Below are 17,948 nucleotides of genomic sequence, written 5' to 3'. Positions count from 1 at the left end.
CGCCGCCGCCAACTGTTTTCAAACGGCGCCGGACCCGGGGCTGCCCGCCGCGCTGCCTGATCCTCACTCGCCGCCCGCCCTCCCTCAGGGCCCGCCCCCGCCGCCGCGCCTGGCCGGGGCTCCTACGGCGAGGCCCACCGCCTGTCTACCCCTGGCCGCCTCTTTGCGCGCCACGCGCCGGCAGAAGGCTGGACAGCCTCTCAGGACCCGGCGCCAGGGGACTCGAAGGACCCCGGTCGCGTCACGCGGGACCCCAGGGATCTGCGAGGCCCCGCGCGGCGCCCGCGCTCGCGCCTTCCTGAGGCCTGGTTCTCTCGCGCCCTCGCGCAGCCTCCCTGCCAGCCCGCCGCGGTCATGTTTGTTCCCTGCGGGGATTGGGTGCCTGACCTGACGGGCTTCACCCTGCTGATGGTAAGTGTGCGTGCGCGCGGATTGCGGCCCCCCGGAGCGACCCCACCCGGGGGCCCCGCGGGGCCGCGGCAGGGCGAAGGCGCGCGTCTTTATTTCAGTGGTTGAGACCGAAATAATATTGGGGAGGTGGTCGCGGAGGGCGTCGGTCGCGCGGGGCGGCGGTCGGGAGCCAACCTTTGTCCGCGCTGGGAACCGACGTTCTCGGGCCGTCTTTGTTGCCCGCGAAACGTAACAGGCCTGCGAGCGACAGTCGGGGACCGCGCACGGCGGGCCGCGCATCCCTGCAGTGTGTCCTCAAAACACGTGCTTTAGGTCGCTCCTCGGCCAGCACCTCATCGTTAGAACCACTGTTAGGTAACAAGAGAGCTGTCAGGCGCCAACGCCAAGTTCTGTTCCTCCTGGAGCTGCTGTATTCCGATTTGTTTCGGTGAACGTTCTACTTGGTGCTGCTGATGTTAGATGCTGTCCTCAAAGAGCTTACTAGCTAGCTGGAAATCCTCACCAGTTAATACTGGGATCAGAGTTTGACAACTAGAGAGAAAGGCCTTAGGTGATTGACAGGGAGAGGGACACAGGAGCTTGTTAAGAAAATCTGTGTAGCGCACGCTCAGCGGCTGGGGAGGCAGAGGCAGAAGGATCTCGAGTTCAGAGCCAGCCTCAACAACAGGGAGACACTAAGCAACTCAGTGAGACCCTGTCTCTAAATAAAATACAAAAAGGAGCTGCGGATGGGCTCAGTGGATGAGTTCAATCTAAAAGTCAAGCTGTGTGGAGGGGCTGAGGCTCAGTGGTAGAGCGCTTGCCTAGCTTGAGTGACGCATTGGGTTCGATTGTCAGCACCACATATAAATAAATACAATAAAGATACATTGACAACTAAAAAAAATTTCTTAAATAGCCATGTAGAGAAATTCTTGTCCAAAAGATGGGAGAGGGTGCATTTCTGAAAGATGGATGCTAAAGGCAGAGGTGCATAAGCATTGGGGACTGCAAAGAGTTTGGAATGAAACATTGAGAGAGAATAAGCTGGGGTCCCTGTGAACCCAGAATGTAGCACTGAAAAATGCACTTTTTGTAGTGGTGTAATGCTTGAAGTGACAATAGCTTTCTTTTATTCATAAAATATCAAACATGTTAAGGATTTGGTACCAACACGTAAGTTAGAGGGGTCACCTGAGCAAACAGTTATGGATGGGGTGGCGAAGAGGGAAGCTGTCCTGGGGTGAGTTCAGTAGGGAGAAGAGGAGGTAGAGATTGTAGGTATATGTGTAATGGGCTCACGTGATGCTTTGACTAGATCCCTTGGGGCTTTGAAACTTATGTGTTTTGTTCTTTTTTCCAACCTTCTTCTTGACTCTCCTCCCTGATCTTTTCCCTAACCTTCTCCTTCCTGACCTTCTCCTCCCTTATCTTCTTTTCCCTAACCTTTTCCCTGATCTTCTCCTTCCTGATCTCTCTTCCTAAGCTATCAAAGCAATAAACCTTCTTTTTCCCTTTTCTCAAAACCAGGTCTTTGTTATTGGATTGGCATCTGGGACAAAGAACAAGCTTTCAGCAACATATGTATGCATTCATTCAAAGATAAAGTTCCCACTTATGTGTAGTAGACAACTCTTGGAGAATTTGGGCTATGAAAGGCAACAGAAATGAGGTGGGAGGGAGAGGAGTATATGGAATAAGGGAAGACTTTTTAGAATGGAAGATTTACAACATGTGTACATGCTCATGGGAACAGTCCAGTAGTGAGGAAAAGAAGGGTGATACAGATGAGTCCAACCAAAGTAGCGGAATCTTTGAGAAGGGAATTATATGTAGTAGATAACCAGGAGTTTAATAGACAATAGCTATGAGAAGTAGGAGAAAACTTAGGTAAGAACATTGAAGGTCACAAAAAAAAGGCAATTGCTGGAAGAATGCAAAGGAGGAGCTCATTAAAGAGGTATTTTGAAGATAAATCAATAAAAATTGTCATATATTAGGTTGATGAGGGGAAAGGAAGACATTTTCTAGATAAGGTAGTCAAGAGAATATGTTCTTTTGTAAAATACAAATATGAGAACAAGTTTGAGCAAAAGTTGGTTTAATACAAGTGGAATGGGAATTGCCTGTGATATAACCATGTAGATATGTCCAGTAGACTCTGGAGCCCAAAAACTTGTCATGTGATGTAGGTTGGCCGTTTGAAGTTACGGGAGAGTGTGTGTGTTTAATGTGAAAAGATCATGCCAACTTCAGGAAGTGGATAGAAAGGAGACCAACAAAGCAAACGGAAAGAAGCCCAAGAGATTTCTTTTATAGATCCTTTACAGATTTTATACTTGCTTTCTAGCTTCCTTCAGTATTGTTTTCCCAGGTTTCTCTATGACTGTCCTTTACCACTTTAAGATAGTGACTCGTCACTTGAAGTGAAGCCTGGATCACTTCAAAATTTAAAATTGCATCCAACTACATATAAACCTGCTCCCATTCATTCACTGTATTTTTCTTTGTAGAACTAACACTGTATATTTTGCTCTTTATTTTTATTACAGGTAAACTACTCCCTCACTGGAATGGAAGTTCCACAAGAGCAGGAACTTAGTTTGTTTTACTGCATGAAAGAGTCAGTATCTAGCTATGCACCTGAACATATACGCATTCCGAACAGTCAATTATTATCTTCTGTCTAAACTGTTTGACGTGCTCCTCATTTTGATGACTTATTGAAAATGTCTTTTTTTCAGCCAGCAGTATCTGTTGGAAATGTTGGACAGCTTGCAATAGATCTGATCATTTCTACATTGAACATGCGTAAAATTGGCTACTTCTATACCGATTGCCTGGTGCCAATAGTTGGGAACAATCCATATGCAACTGAAGAAGACAATTCAACAGAGCTCAGTACAAATGCTGAAGGTATGTCTTTGGCATGTTCTGTTATGTTACCAAAAGCTCGGTCCTTATCCCCAATGCCAATCCAATAATGAGGACACAGTTTTGAGAAAAAGGAGTTTAATTGCTTTGCAACAAAGGAGAAACATAGGGGACTCATGTCCCAGAGGCTGTGAATCTCCCCATCAGCAAGAACAGGGGTTTGTTTTTTGTTGTTATTGTTGTTGTTTGAGGGATTGAATTTAGGAGCACCCAACCACTGAGCCACATCCTCAGACCTACTTTGTATTTTATTTAGAGACAGGGTCTCATTGAGTTGCTTAGCACCTCACTTTTGCTGAGGCTATCTTTGAACTTGGGATCCTCCTGCCTCTGCCTCCCAAGCCACTGGGATAAGAGGCTATGCCACTGGCTAACAGTGGGTTTTAAAGAGGTGATGCAAAGGCTGCTAAAGTCATGGACTTCTGTGTTGAGTTGTGATTCACTTGTTAATTTGGGAGATAGTCATTTCTGAGATCTGGTACCACCCAAAGTCTGGATTACTTCTTTCCTATCGTGGGTGGGTACTCAAGGACTGATAAATCTGTCTAAAATGGGGAAGAAAGGTAATACTGTTTTCCCTGAGATTGGGGCAGAGGAGAGATTAGGGAGGAGTCGGGAGACAGGAAGAGAAACATGTCTTTTTAAAAATAAGTCACAGAGGTAGAGCAGCAAGGGCAATTTTCAAAGCATAAAGTGGACACTGTAACAGCTCCACTGCAGTGTGGAGTTCTTCCTTAGTATAAACACAGAAGGTCCTGGCTTAGCATTTTCAATCCTACCCCAGCCAGAGCTCTCTCTTAGTATGCTTGCCAGTGGTTGGTCAGCATGCTTATCTCTCCCACCTGATGGAGTTCCTTTAAATCAGAAAGGACTGACCTGGGCACAGAAGCCACACCTGTGGTCCCAGCCACTCACAGTGCTGAGGCTGGTGTGTCACCTGGAGCCTGTGGCTGGCCTGGATCACAGGATAAGACTTCTTGACTAGAGGTCTGGATCACACAACAAGACTTCCTCCCACATGACTTCTCAAAAAGAAGAAAAGAAAAGCAGTGTAATGGAAACTCCAGTGAAGATTATGAAAGTGTGTTGTGCTTGTGGTCTGGGTAGCCTTTCAGAGTTCCACTTTTTTCAACTCAGATCTTTTTCCTTTTGTCCTGTTTTATTTTCTGTTCTTAGTGGCATATGTAACCATTGCTAGTATTATAGAGGAAAAGAAATTCCAGTAGGCTCAGTGCAATGCTTAATAGTGGTGCTTCAGCTAAACCTTGTATTTATCCCCTCAAATGTTTTAGAATTCATGGTAATATAGTATAGATAAGTCTCAGAGATTGAGTTGTTCAGTGCTCCTGATATGTAAGTTTTTAATACCATAAGACCATAATTCTTCATAGGCCTATCATATAACTAAAACTACATTAGCACTGTTTTAAATATTTTCCTATGCATAATCTGTATTGATTTGCCTCAAAATGTCACATAAAGTTTATTTCTCCAAACAGGATCCATGCTGATTGTTGTGCCCTTGAAACACTTTTACTCTAGAGTAGTCCTTTTCTCTTCACAAAACCAATTTATTTCCTTGTGCTCTCTTTTGGCTTCTTCCTCTAGCCCCCTGTATTTTCTGAACCTGGAATTAGGTCTGTTGTCTTGATTTGCTATGAGATAATATTTTTGGCCAGAATACATAAAAGGTGGTATTGTTTTCATATTATGTCATGTCAGGGGCGGCGGGGAGTACTAGGAAACAGGATCTAATAACAAAAAAGAATTTCATGATTTATTAATGGAGAGTATGAGACTTGCTGTTATTGAAAATGGTATATATTGTGCTCTAAGTCTTACCTCCATCCCTATAGATACATGCTTTTTGTACCCAGATCTGTTAATTTGGACTGCTGTAGGATATTTGGACAGAAACACGAGACACCAAGGCTGTCAGCAGGAAGCAGTTGTATTCAGTGCCAGCACTGGCTCAGCAGATTATCATCCAGAGGCTGAGCCCCTATCGTAGGGTTGCATACATAGCCTTATATATTTTTGTTAGTTTTCTTTTACATACTATTTCTTTATGTTCCACATGAGGAAATATACATTTCTGATTAGGCATTCTACTTCTGTACTACAGAGTAACAACAGTGTTGCAGCTGAGCTATGGTAGGCTCCAACTGATGCAGATGGCTCCCTGTTATCTTTTTCTGTGCTGAGAAAATCTCTACCACAGGATTAAAGGGGTATGTCACAGATCAGAGGCCTGAGTGGCCTGTGCCTTAGTCCTTTTTCCCTGAATTTATTCCCGTTTCATTAATTTCGAAACTTCCTGTTCTAGTCCCTTTGGCCTGAGTGTAGTGGTATTTAATAGTCTTCTGAGTGTGGTATAACCCCTAGTCACACCAATCACAGATGACAGTCCCCCAGAAACTTGTAACAGGAGAGACCTGACCCACCAAAGGATATGCCCAAACTAGGTTATTTGTAATCCATTTATAGTAATCAAAAACTTACCCCTTAGGCGTGGTGGCGCACGCCTATAATCCCTGAGACTTGGGAGGCTTAGGCAGGAGGATTGAGAGTTCAAAGCCAGCCTCAAGAACTTAGTGAGGCCATAAGCAACTCATTCAGACCCTGTCTCTAAATAAAATATTAAAACGGACCAGGGATGTGGCTCAGTGGTTAAGTGCCCCTGGTTCAATTCCTGGTACCAAAAACTGACTCCTTGCCACAGTGGCCTCTTCCTCTGGATTGAGTGACTCTGTTCTGCCCTCGGTTCATACAAGAACTTCTCATTCACAGAGGTAAGGTTGGACAAGGGGCCTTTAGCCTCTCTAGAGCTGGCTTCTTGTAGAATCTGGTGAGAGCTATGAATCCTTTTCCCAGAAAAATGCACACATGCTGACTCACAGAAATTTTTTGTTATTGAGGTCTTTTAAAAACTCCAAAAGAACACAAACTTACCTACCTAGTTCTTCTGTTAATCCTAGTGAATATTACTGTTCTCAGGAGAGAAGAGGGAGGAATATCAGACAAAAAAGTGTAGCTTTCTTTTCATAATACCAGAAATTTCCAGGGAAATACTTCTCTGGTTTAGGAGATATGACTCTCTCTGTTAACTAGGCTGGCCCCAAACTCAAGGGTTCAAGCTGTCTTCCTGCCCAGTCTCTGCAGTAATTAGGACTACAGGAGTGTCCACCATGCCCGAGTTAACTTATGAATATATTCCATAGAATAAAGCTCACTGGCACTCACATTTTGAGTTACTTCTAAAATGTTTTATTTTAACCAATTAATATAGTACTTATATTCTATATTTTAGTTACTGAAAATACTTAGATGTAAAAGCTATTATATTATTCAAATTTTATTTTTTATCATTAATAATTCCAACATTTAGGACTGGGGTTGTGGCTTAATGGTAGAGTGCTTGCCTACCATGTGTGAGGCACTAGGTTCGATTCTCTACACTGCATATAAATAAATGAAATATAAAGGTCCATCAACAACTATAAATATATATATTTAAAAACTTTTCAACTTTCAGAATCCTTCATTTTAACTATTGTATGATTTCAGTTTCTTTTCCTTGTAGTATATTCATTGCCTTCAAAGAAGCTTGTGGCTCTTCAGTTAAGATCCATTTTTATCAAGGTTGGTATGTTATATTCACTTCTTAAGTTTATTAAATTAAAATGTAATGAGAAAATATCGAGTCAGTATCATTAAGAATTCAAAGTAGGGAGGGGGTGTCGGGATGGGAAGGACGGTGGAATGAGATGGGCATCATTATGCTGTATACACACATGTATGATTACACTACCTGTGTGACTCTGCACCATGTTCAGCCAGAGAAAGGAGAAGTTGTGCTCCATTTGTATGCAATGTGTCAAAATGCATTCTAATGTCATGTATAACTAATTAGAACCAATTAAAAATAAAATTTAAAAAATTGAGTATCTGTTAAAGTACCTATATATCAAAATTATGCTCTGAATCCAACTTACTCCTCCAGTGCCACCACCTGTGCTACCACTCAGCCTGAACCACTCCTCATCTCTTAAGCCCATTTCACTCTTGCCCACTCCCTACCATGAACCTTTTCATAGTCTTTTAACAGCAACATTAATGATCCTTGAAACCAAGTCAAATCACATCAGTGCTCTCTTTAGAACCCTCCTGTGGCTTCCTACTTCCTCACAGTGAATTCATAACCTTTTACCAAGCCTTCAAGTTTCTAATCTGGTACCTACTGGCCACATGTAGCTATTTATTCGTTCATTTATTTATTGGCAGTGCTGGGGATTGAACCCAGCCTCCTGTGTGCTAAGCAGGGGCTCTACCACTAAGCTCTATTCTCATCGCCCCTACCATGTAGCTATTTAAATGTTAATTCATTGATTTAAAGTAAATAAAGTTAAACACTGGATTCCTGGGTCAGTAACCACATTTCAAGTTGTCTGTAAGCACACGTGTAAAGAGCGTTACCACGCTCAAAGAGTCCTGTGGGACAGCTACTATATTTTATATGCAGGCTCTGACCTGCAGCCTCCATAGCTGCCTGGTTGTTCTTCAGACACTTGCCCTTCATGCCCAGCTCAGAATCCTGCCGCTGATTCTCTGCCTGGAATGCTTTTCCCCTACAAAGCCAAATGGCTCGCTGCCTTATTGCTTAAATGTTGCCTCATCAGAAAAGCTGTCCCTTACCATCTTCTCTGTCTCCTTTTTCTGTATTTATGTTCTTCAGAAATTATCACTTCCTGGCATAACATGTTTATTATCTTCCTCACTAAGAAGAAGTGAATTTCCTGAGAGAATTGACATTATGGTGCTCACTCTGATATCCCCAGTACCTAGGACAGAGCTTTTCACACAGGGAAACTATCAATAGATATTTATTGAGTGGGTTATTTGAAATGACTTAAGGTATATGTGTTCAGGAGGTCAGAAATACAGGATTTTATTAAGGTTAACTGCATAATACTTGTTTTAATTTTTTAATGAAGTAAAACATACATTTTTACAAACCATAAATGTATAGCTTGATGAAATTTCAAGAGTAAAAACTCTGAAATTAGCCTCCAGATGAAGAAATAGAATATTGTCGACGGGTGTGTAGTGGTGCATGCCTGTAATCCCAGCAGCTCAGGAGGCTGAGGCAGGAGGATTGTAAGAGTTCAAAGCCAACCTCAGCAGAAGCAAGGCACTAAGCAACTCAATGAGACCCTGTCTCTAAATAAAAAACAAAATAGAGCTGGGGATGTGGCTTAGTGGTTGAGTACCCCTGAGTTCAGTCCCTGCTACCAAAAAAAGAGAGAGAGAAAGAATATTGTCAGCATTCCAAGGGCTGCCACAATGAGTCCTATATAGATGGTATCTCAGATTGTACACTGTACTGTGTCTGGCTTTCTGCAGTCAACATTCCCCTTGTGCCGTTCATCCATGTTGTTGCAAGTAGCAGTAATTGGTTCTCACCTTCATGCGCTATTCTGATATATAAGTAAACCATAGTGGTCCATTGCACTGTTGATGCTACATTTGGTTTTTCCATTTGAGGCTATCGTGAATAGTGTTGCTGTGACTTTATTAGTATTAGAATCACTCCTGGGGCTGGGGATGTGGCTCAAGCGGTAGCGCGCTCGTCTGGCATGCGTGCGGCCCGGGTTCGATCCTCAGCACCACATACAAACAAAGATGTTGTATCCGCCAATAACTAAAAAAATAATAAATATTAAAAATTCTCTCTTTCTCTCTCTCTCCTCTCTCACTCTCTCTTTAAAAAAAAAAAAAAAAAAAAAGAATCACTCCTTTTTTTTTTTTTAAACTTAACAATGCCGTAAGGAAAATTGCTCACTGATTCTCTTCATAAACAGAGTCAGTTTAAAAATTAAGGTGGGCCAAAAATTGCTGAGCATTGGTTCTTTACTGATGCTATGCTAAGCACTTTATTATCCCTTTAATCCTCACAACAAGCTGAGGCAGGCACAAATATCATTTCATTGTTTTTCTAAGGAGGAAACTGAAGTCCAGAAAGGTTAAGGACTTTGCCTGAGATGCAGAGTCTGGAAAGGACCTATGTCCTACACCCAGGCAGCCTGACTTCAGAACCTGCCTCCCTTAACTTCTGTATTTTGCTACTCTCTACTTTCTATAGTTAACCATTTTTACCTGTATTTTAAATTTAAGAATTCTCATAAAGTGAGTTTTTCCGCTAAAATTTATAATCCATATTCCAGATTCACCAACTTCACATCTTGTTGTCGAACCCACTTGATCTCTCTTTATGCATGTGAACACACAATGCGTAAACAGTGTCCTTCTGCCAGGCAATCCAAACATAGGCTAGCAACATGGTATTGTCCCCCAAATGCTTCAGCACACAGCATTCAAGAAGGACAGGGCTTATGTTATGGCCTAGTGGTAGGGGCTTGCCTAGTGTGTGTGAGGCCCTGGGTGCTCCAGCACTAGAAAAAAACAAAGTATAGTCAAGATCAAGGATATTCTCTCTCACAACCACATTGTCATTACCACATTCAGAGAATAAACATTTCAGGCCTTGTTCAGAAGTGTCATCCAGGGTATTCTGGTTTCCCCACTTGTCCCCAAAATATCCTCCAGTTCTGGATCCAGTCAAGGTTAACATGTTACATTTCTCCATTACATCTTTTAAATTGGTGCCCCCCCCCCCCCCCCCGCCGTGTACAGCTGGCCCCCTTTCTCCTCTTCTTCCTAGTGTTGGCTTGTATGAGGACTTGAGGTCAGATGTTCAGCATTCTCAGTCACCTGATTGCTACCACCCAATCAGATTCCAGGCAGAAATTTTCTGGCAAGAACACTTCATAGATGACCATGTGATGATTATTACATAACAGTAGATTTCTTAAGCAGAGAAATGAGACATTTTCCTTAGAAATATAGATTCCTTTCAGTTAGTTTATTTTGTCATTGTAAAAATATATCAAATAGTTTACAGCTGTATATCTTCCATTTTCAATTTAAAAACATTAAGTGGATCTGACAGTACTAATAATTTTAGTGGATAATGTAGACGCTGTTCTTCTACCCTAAGATCTCACTTTCACATTGTCTGTTTATTCTCTCAATGTACACAAAGTATAAATCCAAGTCATTCTGTGAAAAGCTGCTCTCCTGGGTGCAAAGCAGTGGCTGTGCCAAAGTCATCGTCCTTTCAAGTACTCATTCCTACCAGCGCAATGATCTCCAGCTGCGCAGGTGTGTTCTTGACTTCGTTATGGTATTTGGTATGCCATTTTAGAGGAAGGTGAAAGAAAGATAAGAGATAAGGGGAGTGTAGTTAGTAGGTCCTCACAGTTAGGACTTTGGTGGAGAGCGAGCTTTGGAACCATGCTCTTGGTATTTACTTGGTAAAAACCCAGGGCCTTGTGCATGCTGGGCAAACCACACCAAGGCTATGTTAATTGCTAACTTTTGAGAGATTACATTGATGTTTCTACTTATTTTCAAAATGCACCCATTTGTATATGCAGAAATCCAGTTGCCCTTAAGTATAGTTGCCTAGCCTGTCAGAGTGTATTCTTTAATATATGACAGAGTATCCCAGAAATAGGATATAAATGATATTTTGTCATTGTCACATAGTTAATAAGATATTATATAGAATACTCTTATATTCTGAATATTGACTTTTAGTTAATTTAGATCATAAATTTTATCGTCTATATACCTGTAAAATCAGAGTGAAAAATATCAATAAGCCCATAGTTAAACTTTCAAAAGGAGCTAACTTCTAAGGTTCTCACCACAGACATTTCAGACCCCATTGCAGAAGGGAACATAGCAATAGAAAGTGGGTTGATTTTTACAATGGCTTTCGTTGGTTTAAATTTTCCTGTCTTTCACTCCCTCCTGGTATGTAAGCGTCAAGCCAGGTGATGTGTTATGCCCGAGTTGCCCTTCCATCATCAGCTAACGTATAACTTGCCTTATGCAGTAGAACATGTGGAGACCAAGATGATATTGGTTAAAAACTGATAATATTCACCTTAGTATTCATGTTTGTAATTTTTGAAAAGGTGATTATATATGATTGTTTCTAGTACTCCCTTCCGTTACCTGCTTACACCTTCTGTGCAAAAAAATGTTCAAAGTAAAATACAGAGCCTTAACTGGCAAGAAATGGAAAAAAGTCCATGCATCCCTCAAATGGATGATTCTGAGTTTTGTGTCCGTGTTCCAGGAGGAGGGATCACAAAAACACTCTATGATGAAAGGTGAGTGTGTCTGTTTCTCACTTTACTTACAAGTTAAAGTTGTTTGGCATTGTGATTCACATCTGTGACCACCTCTGAGGAGGTTGAGGCTGGAGGATTACTTGGAGTCCAGGAATTGAGACCCTGTCTCCAAAAAAAATTTAAAGTAATTAGGAGTATATTGGATTTTTTTTATTGGAACTTTGAAAATGTATTTAGAAAATAGGTGCTATGCTAGAGATCTTGCTTGTAGGGGAAAAATTTAAATTTGGTTATAAAAGACATGGTTCCTGAAAAGCCATATTTGGTGCTGTATTGGTGTGTTACATTTTAGGGATTCTAATTATGCCACATAGTTTCTCCAAACACTGTCTTTAAATGGCAGTAAAATACACATAAACTTACCGTTTTCATTGCTTTTTAAGTGTACAGTTAAATGGCATTAAGTGTAATCTCACCACATGTCTCCATCGCCCTGCCCACTTCCAGAATTTCATTTCCTAAATGGAAAATTTGTACACATGAAATAATTTTTTATTTTTTTATTTCTGTAAAATTGCTAGTAATGTCCCCACTTTTTCATTTCTGAATTTATTTGTCTTATTTCTTGTTAGTCTAAAGGTTTGTCAGTTTTGTTGATCTTTAAAAAGATCATTGATTTTCTGTTTCTATTCTTTTACTTACCTGCATTGTAATCTCTTATTATTTTCTTCCTTATGCCAGCTTGCGTTTGCTTCTATGTGTCTCTCTCTCTCTGTCTCTGTTCCTCTCTCCCTTCCCCCTCCCTTCCTCGCTCCCTCCTTCTCTCCCTTTCTCCTTTCTTCCCCCACAAGGTGTAAACTTATTTATTATTTGTAGAATTGCTGGGTTTTCTTGTCAGTACTATAGATGAAACCCAGGGCCTAGCACATACTAGGCAAAAAAAAAAAAAAAGCTCTACCACTGAGCTAAAACCCAGCCCTTTTTATCTTTATGTTAGGACAGGGTCTTGTGAAGTTATCCATCTGGCCTCCAACTTGTGATGCTCCTGCCTCAGCCTCCTGAGAACTGGAATCATCAATGCTTGTTTTGTGGCAAAATATATGATCTATCCTGGAGAATGTTCTATATGTATCTGAGAAAAAATATTGCTGTTTTGTTGGGGAGGGGGGTGATATATGATCATTAGAACTGATTTATAATATTGTCCAAGTCTTCTTTTTCCTTACTAATTTTGTGGCTAACTTTCTAGCCATTGTTGAATGTGGGGTAACCCAGTCTACTACTGTAGGATTATTTCTCCTTCATTTCTGTCACTGCCTCATACATTCTGAGACTGTTATTTTGCACTTAATATGGTTATGTTTGTTATGTCTTATTAATGAACGGACCCTTCCTAAGTGTAGAGTGACCTTAGTCTCTTGCAGTATTTGATTTAGTCTGTTTGTCTGATGTTGGTGTGGCCGCCCTTGCTCTTCTCGGTTTTTGTATGCAGAGCATCTTGCATCTTTTCACTGTCACCCTGTGGTATGTCTAGCAGCCTGTGGTTGGATCCTATCTATGTACTTCTCCATTCTGCCAGTCTCTGCCTTTGGGTCGAGTCTCAGCTGTTCACATTGAGAATCATTACTGGTGAGGAAGGACTTTGGCCATTTCAGCCTTGCTTTCTGGGTTCCTTGTTGTTTCTTAATTCTTCATTTCCTCTGTCACTGCCTCCTCTTGTCCTCCTTGCAAAAGTCTGCCTGGTTTCCAAGAGTCGGTAGTTGTGTTACTTCCTCTCTGTGGTACTTGAGTCTTCACTAGTCATCGCCTGGACGTCTGTCTCTGGCCACAACAGTGTACTTGATAGCAGACTTGCTCTCCAGCAATTAAAAAAACAGAAACTTGACAGAATAAACGAAACAACTGTTCCTCGGACATTACAGCACAGCCTGCTGCACCGAGTCTCATCTCTGAGAGCAAACTTGAGGGGTCCCGCAGTTGCTCAGCTTCGACTGGCAGCACTTTTTGCACTGCCGGCCTGCAGGGGGCGCCCCAGCAGAGCACAGCCTCCTGCCAAGTTGAAGGAATCAGATGGGACTGGGGGACTGGAAATCCATGCAGAGAACCAGAGACAGGGGGCTGCTTGCCAGAAGGACCTGGGGTCTCCTTAAGTCTCTGCATTGTGCCATGTGTTAAGTGAAACCCCATGAATAAAAGCTGCCCAAAAAGGTAGCCGCAGTGCCCCGGAAATGTGAAAGCCAGACGTGCTCAGCGTAGACTGTCTGGAAAATGCAGCCTAAAGAAACCATGTTGTGATAGTCTTGTGACCCATTAATTTTTTAACCCATTTTTTTTACAAACTTCTTTATAGTTACTCAAATGTATGTATGGGTGAGATAATACATTTCTGACATTTTTAACACTGGTTAGAGTTCATCCTATTCAAAGAATTTTCACAGTTTTAGTTTTTTAACAAATTTTTTATTCATTCATTACCAAACCATGTTCAGTACAATTAAGCATTAATTGTGGTAAAAGAATTTTTGAAATTGAAAAAAGTGTGTGAGATCATATGGTGTACAATTTTGAGTCCTTTTTTCTCCTTCAGTGATTATCTTGAGTATTTTCCAGTTTATTTACAATATACATATTTTGTTTTTCCTTATCAGAACAAATATTTATTCCCATCTCTGCAAAAGGATATTAAAGCTGTTGTGCTGCCCTGTCAGAAGCAGAAGCTCTGTAGGAGCTGGAATGCTTACAGCACAATCAGGGAGGCTAGCCTTCTCTAAGCAGCCTTTGCTGAGGCCACTGGAGCAGAAGCACTTAGTAGCTAGAATTTTCTGAGTATCAAAATTCATAGTATTCCCTATAAAGATGGAAAGTTTCTAAGGGGCTTGAGAACTGCAGGGTGGAGTGGTGTGAGTAGTGCTGATGACTTCTGCCCTTAGCTCTTGGAAGCCTGGGATGCTGTGGTAAACTCTCCTGGTGCTGTCCCCTGACTTCTGAACCCAGAGTCTCTTGTCTTAGAACCCTGCTTAGGACCCCACTCTCTGTGGCTGTCAGTCACGCACTCTCAACTTTCAACATTACATTTTTCTCCTAGTTCTTAGTTTTAGGGTGCTTTTGCTTTTGTTGGTGAACTGGAAGCTTTGCATTGGTGTTCTGCCGTGTCACCCCTGGCTGGGGGCACTTACCCATGATAGTAGAGAGGCTATTTGGGAGTCAGGAGGACTAGCCTCAGGTCCCCTCCTCTGCCGCTTGCCAATGCAGAGCAGGTTAACTACACTTTCTATCTCTCTGAACCTCTTGCCTCATGTTAGCTACTGACACTTGCATACTATAATCTGTATGTCACCTTTAAGCACATTGCCTCCATTACCTCCTTTAAACCTCACAGCAGCCTGTAAGGTGGGTTCTGATGTCCTTTCATAGATGAGGGAAATGAAATAATTTGACCCATGTATCTGGTCAGTGGAGAGAAAAAAAATCAGATCCTGGCATTCTGTCCTTGTTCCCATTAATTTTAAACTGATTCATTAGAAAATGGAAATGATTACAGCTTCCTCAAGAAAGTGTTGAATCATAAACTGCAGAAAAGTGCCTGTTGGAACAGTCACCCAGTAGGTGCTATCTCTGAGAAGTAGCCGGGAGTTTTCCTTTCTTGAACCTTTCTACTCTCCAAGTTTGCCTTCACTGAGTTAGATTTCCAAGAACAAAGGTGTTGTTTTGTGGTTTTTCTTTCAGTCTCTTTGTATGGTCCTTCTGAAAGTCACTGTCTTCCCAAGTAGGTCTGGGGAGTAGTTCAGAACAGAGCTCACATGTTATTGCCAAGCACAGCTGGACTGTGCAAGGACAGATGTCCGTGCAGCTTTGGGGCAAGGCACAATCTCTACATTCCCTGGCTGGTTGTTCTAGGCTCCTGTTCCTGCCCATACCTACAAGAGTATATGTGGGCCCCTGGGAGACAGTGATTTTATGGTATGGTATCTTTTCCTTGCCTAAAACCTGGCAGGTTGTCTTGCCTGAAATGCTAACACACTAGAATTATCTACAAGTGGAAGAATACTGAATTATTCTTTTTATTTCTTGTAGCTGTTCTAAAGAAATCCAAATGGTGGTTCTGCTGAAATTTGTTTCAGAGGGAGACAATATCCCAGATGCACTAGGTCTTGTCGAGTATCTTAATGAATGGCTTCAGATAATCAAACCATGTGTAAGTCTTACTACACCAGCTGCCTCTGACTTCATTAACTTGTATTGTATTAACTTGCTCTGTATTCATTAACTTGCATTTTATATTCTATGTAAGTAGATCAAATAAGTAAAAATTTATATTAATTATAGACATATATCTATATAAAATTAAGTTTAAACTGAACTTTTGAAAGTAAGATAGTTAACCAGTCTATTTATAGTTGCTTCATTTTCCAGGAAGGAAAGCCCCAGATTCTATATTGAACTCATTATTCTTGTTATATTAATCAATCAGACACATCCATCTAGGAAGTTCTTCTGTGGAATTCAGGATTGTTTCAGAGAAGTTTCCGGAAAGTATTGCCCTGTGAGCAGTGCTTCCTGTAGCGATTGCATGTCAAAATGAAGAACTTTCTGTATCCTGAAATATGGGCATGACAGCCCAGGGAAGGGGCAGCCATTAGTCTGTTTTATACTTTTTATTCTTGCTTTTTGCCAAGAAGAAAAATGATGCAATTATTTCTGTTGTTCAGAAATTCACAAACCCTTGATCTTTGTGAATTTCATTCTAGGTAGTAGACTATCTGCAGCCTTTTTAACATATCTTTAAGATTTGGAACTTGAAGGAATTTATCTGTATTTTAAAAAAGATATAGAAACTTACTGCTTTATTTTTTCTAACAATGAAAACCATGTAAAAGAGGAACTGAAAGGGAGATTTGATGGTAAAATTGAAAGACTAAAGTATTTTATTCTTCAATTACAGAGTGATGACCCTGCAACATCTGCCTTGCCGTGGAAAATCCCAAGTTCTTGGAGGTTACTCTTTGGCAGTGGTCTTCCCCCTGCACTGTTTTGATCTGTTTCTTGTTTTATACCTTATTTATACATTTATGCCAGTACAACTGTTATTTAACAGCTGTTAAATAATCTGTATAAAGAATGTGACTTTGCAAGAGTACATTAGAAAAAGGATGAGCAAAAGATCTTTGGCTGTACTTTTCATCACATGTAACAAATGTAAATTTCATACAGTAAAATTTTATTTCCTGAGTGATTCTGTCTGAAACGTATTTTTTTTTTAACAGACTATATTCATTCACTATTTCTGTTGTGCTAATTCACTAACCTAGTGACATGAAATGACACATTTATTTTTATCTACAGTTCTAGAAATCAGAAATTCAAAACTAGATTTTACACGGCTAAAATCCAGGTGATGGCTGGCTTTTCCTTCCAGAGGCCCTGGGGAGAGCCCCTGCCCACCTTCAGGAGGGTGCAACAGTTCATGGCTCCTTCCACCAAATTCAAAGCCAGCAGCTTAGTAGCTCAGATCTTTCTCCCTCTTTCACATCAGAAGTCTTAATGATTCTAGTAGACCTACCCCAGTAACACAGGATAATTTCTCCATCTCAAAGATATTTTACTATAAAAGAAATAAAAATCGTTCCCCTTGCCTAGTGCATACCAGCCTCTATTTACACAGGGTCTTGAGCAGCTGTAATTCCCAGCGAGTGGTGTGCAGAGCATAGTCTCTGGCTCCCTCTGGTGTCTGTTTGCAGTATTGCAGGCTCATGGGGGCTCCAGCAGCAAGTTGCCAGCTTTGTCCCGCAGCTCAGGCATCCAAGCATGTCAGCCCCAACTAGCTTGAGACAGACACCACAGCTGTGTAATTTCTGTGCCTTGACCTGCAGTGCAAACCAAGGGCTTGGAGTATTGAAGAGTACACCCTACTCCACAGTGCTCAGGAAAATGTACCTTTTGACACATAAATCATCTTGGATTCCATAGCCTGTTCTCTTTCCTTTTTGGTTAAAATATTGGGTGTGACAAAATGACAGAACAAGAAGAAACAGCCCTAGATATCCTAGAGAGATGCCAGTTTGAAAGTATGTAACTGGAAGAGAATGGAATGGTTAAAAGGAGAAAAACTTACTTCTGCTTCTTTTTTCTTGAGTGATTGTTACGGCTAAGCACTGTCTGCCATTTTTCTGAATCAGTTCCTACAACAATTCTTGAGGAAGATATAATCATCTCTTTTATAAAATGAATCCATTTTAAATAATGGGAACAAGGACAGAATGCCAGGATTCAAATTCTAGCTCTCACCAGATATATTGGGTAAAACACCAGTCCAGTTGTGGTGCCCCCAAGTGGGTGCAAAACCAAGAACAGCTGCAGTAGAATAGGTAGGAAGGGTCCTGTGACTGCCCCTGGCCCAGGCTGACAGCTCAGCATGGCTGGAAT

General features: G+C 41.4%; 1 protein-coding gene across 1 annotated transcript; it reads left to right on the top strand.

The window, feature by feature from the left end:
- The first annotated feature begins 214 nt into the window (after positions 1-214).
- On the top strand, positions 215-16,758 carry Psmg2 (proteasome assembly chaperone 2). Its single transcript, XM_076836801.1, has 7 exons — positions 215-411; positions 3,135-3,306; positions 6,908-6,966; positions 10,427-10,545; positions 11,391-11,564; positions 15,600-15,720; positions 16,468-16,758. The coding sequence occupies exons 1-7, from the start codon at positions 355-357 to the stop codon at positions 16,558-16,560; spliced, it is 795 nt and encodes a 264-aa protein (XP_076692916.1). The 5' UTR covers positions 215-354; the 3' UTR covers positions 16,561-16,758.
- The last annotated feature ends 1,190 nt before the right edge of the window (positions 16,759-17,948 follow it).

This window comes from Callospermophilus lateralis, chromosome 17 (genome assembly GCF_048772815.1).
Source record: "Callospermophilus lateralis isolate mCalLat2 chromosome 17, mCalLat2.hap1, whole genome shotgun sequence".
NCBI lineage: Eukaryota > Metazoa > Chordata > Mammalia > Rodentia > Sciuridae > Callospermophilus > Callospermophilus lateralis.
Note: the sequence above shows the minus strand (reverse complement) of the source record. Positions and strands in the feature narration are given on the sequence as shown.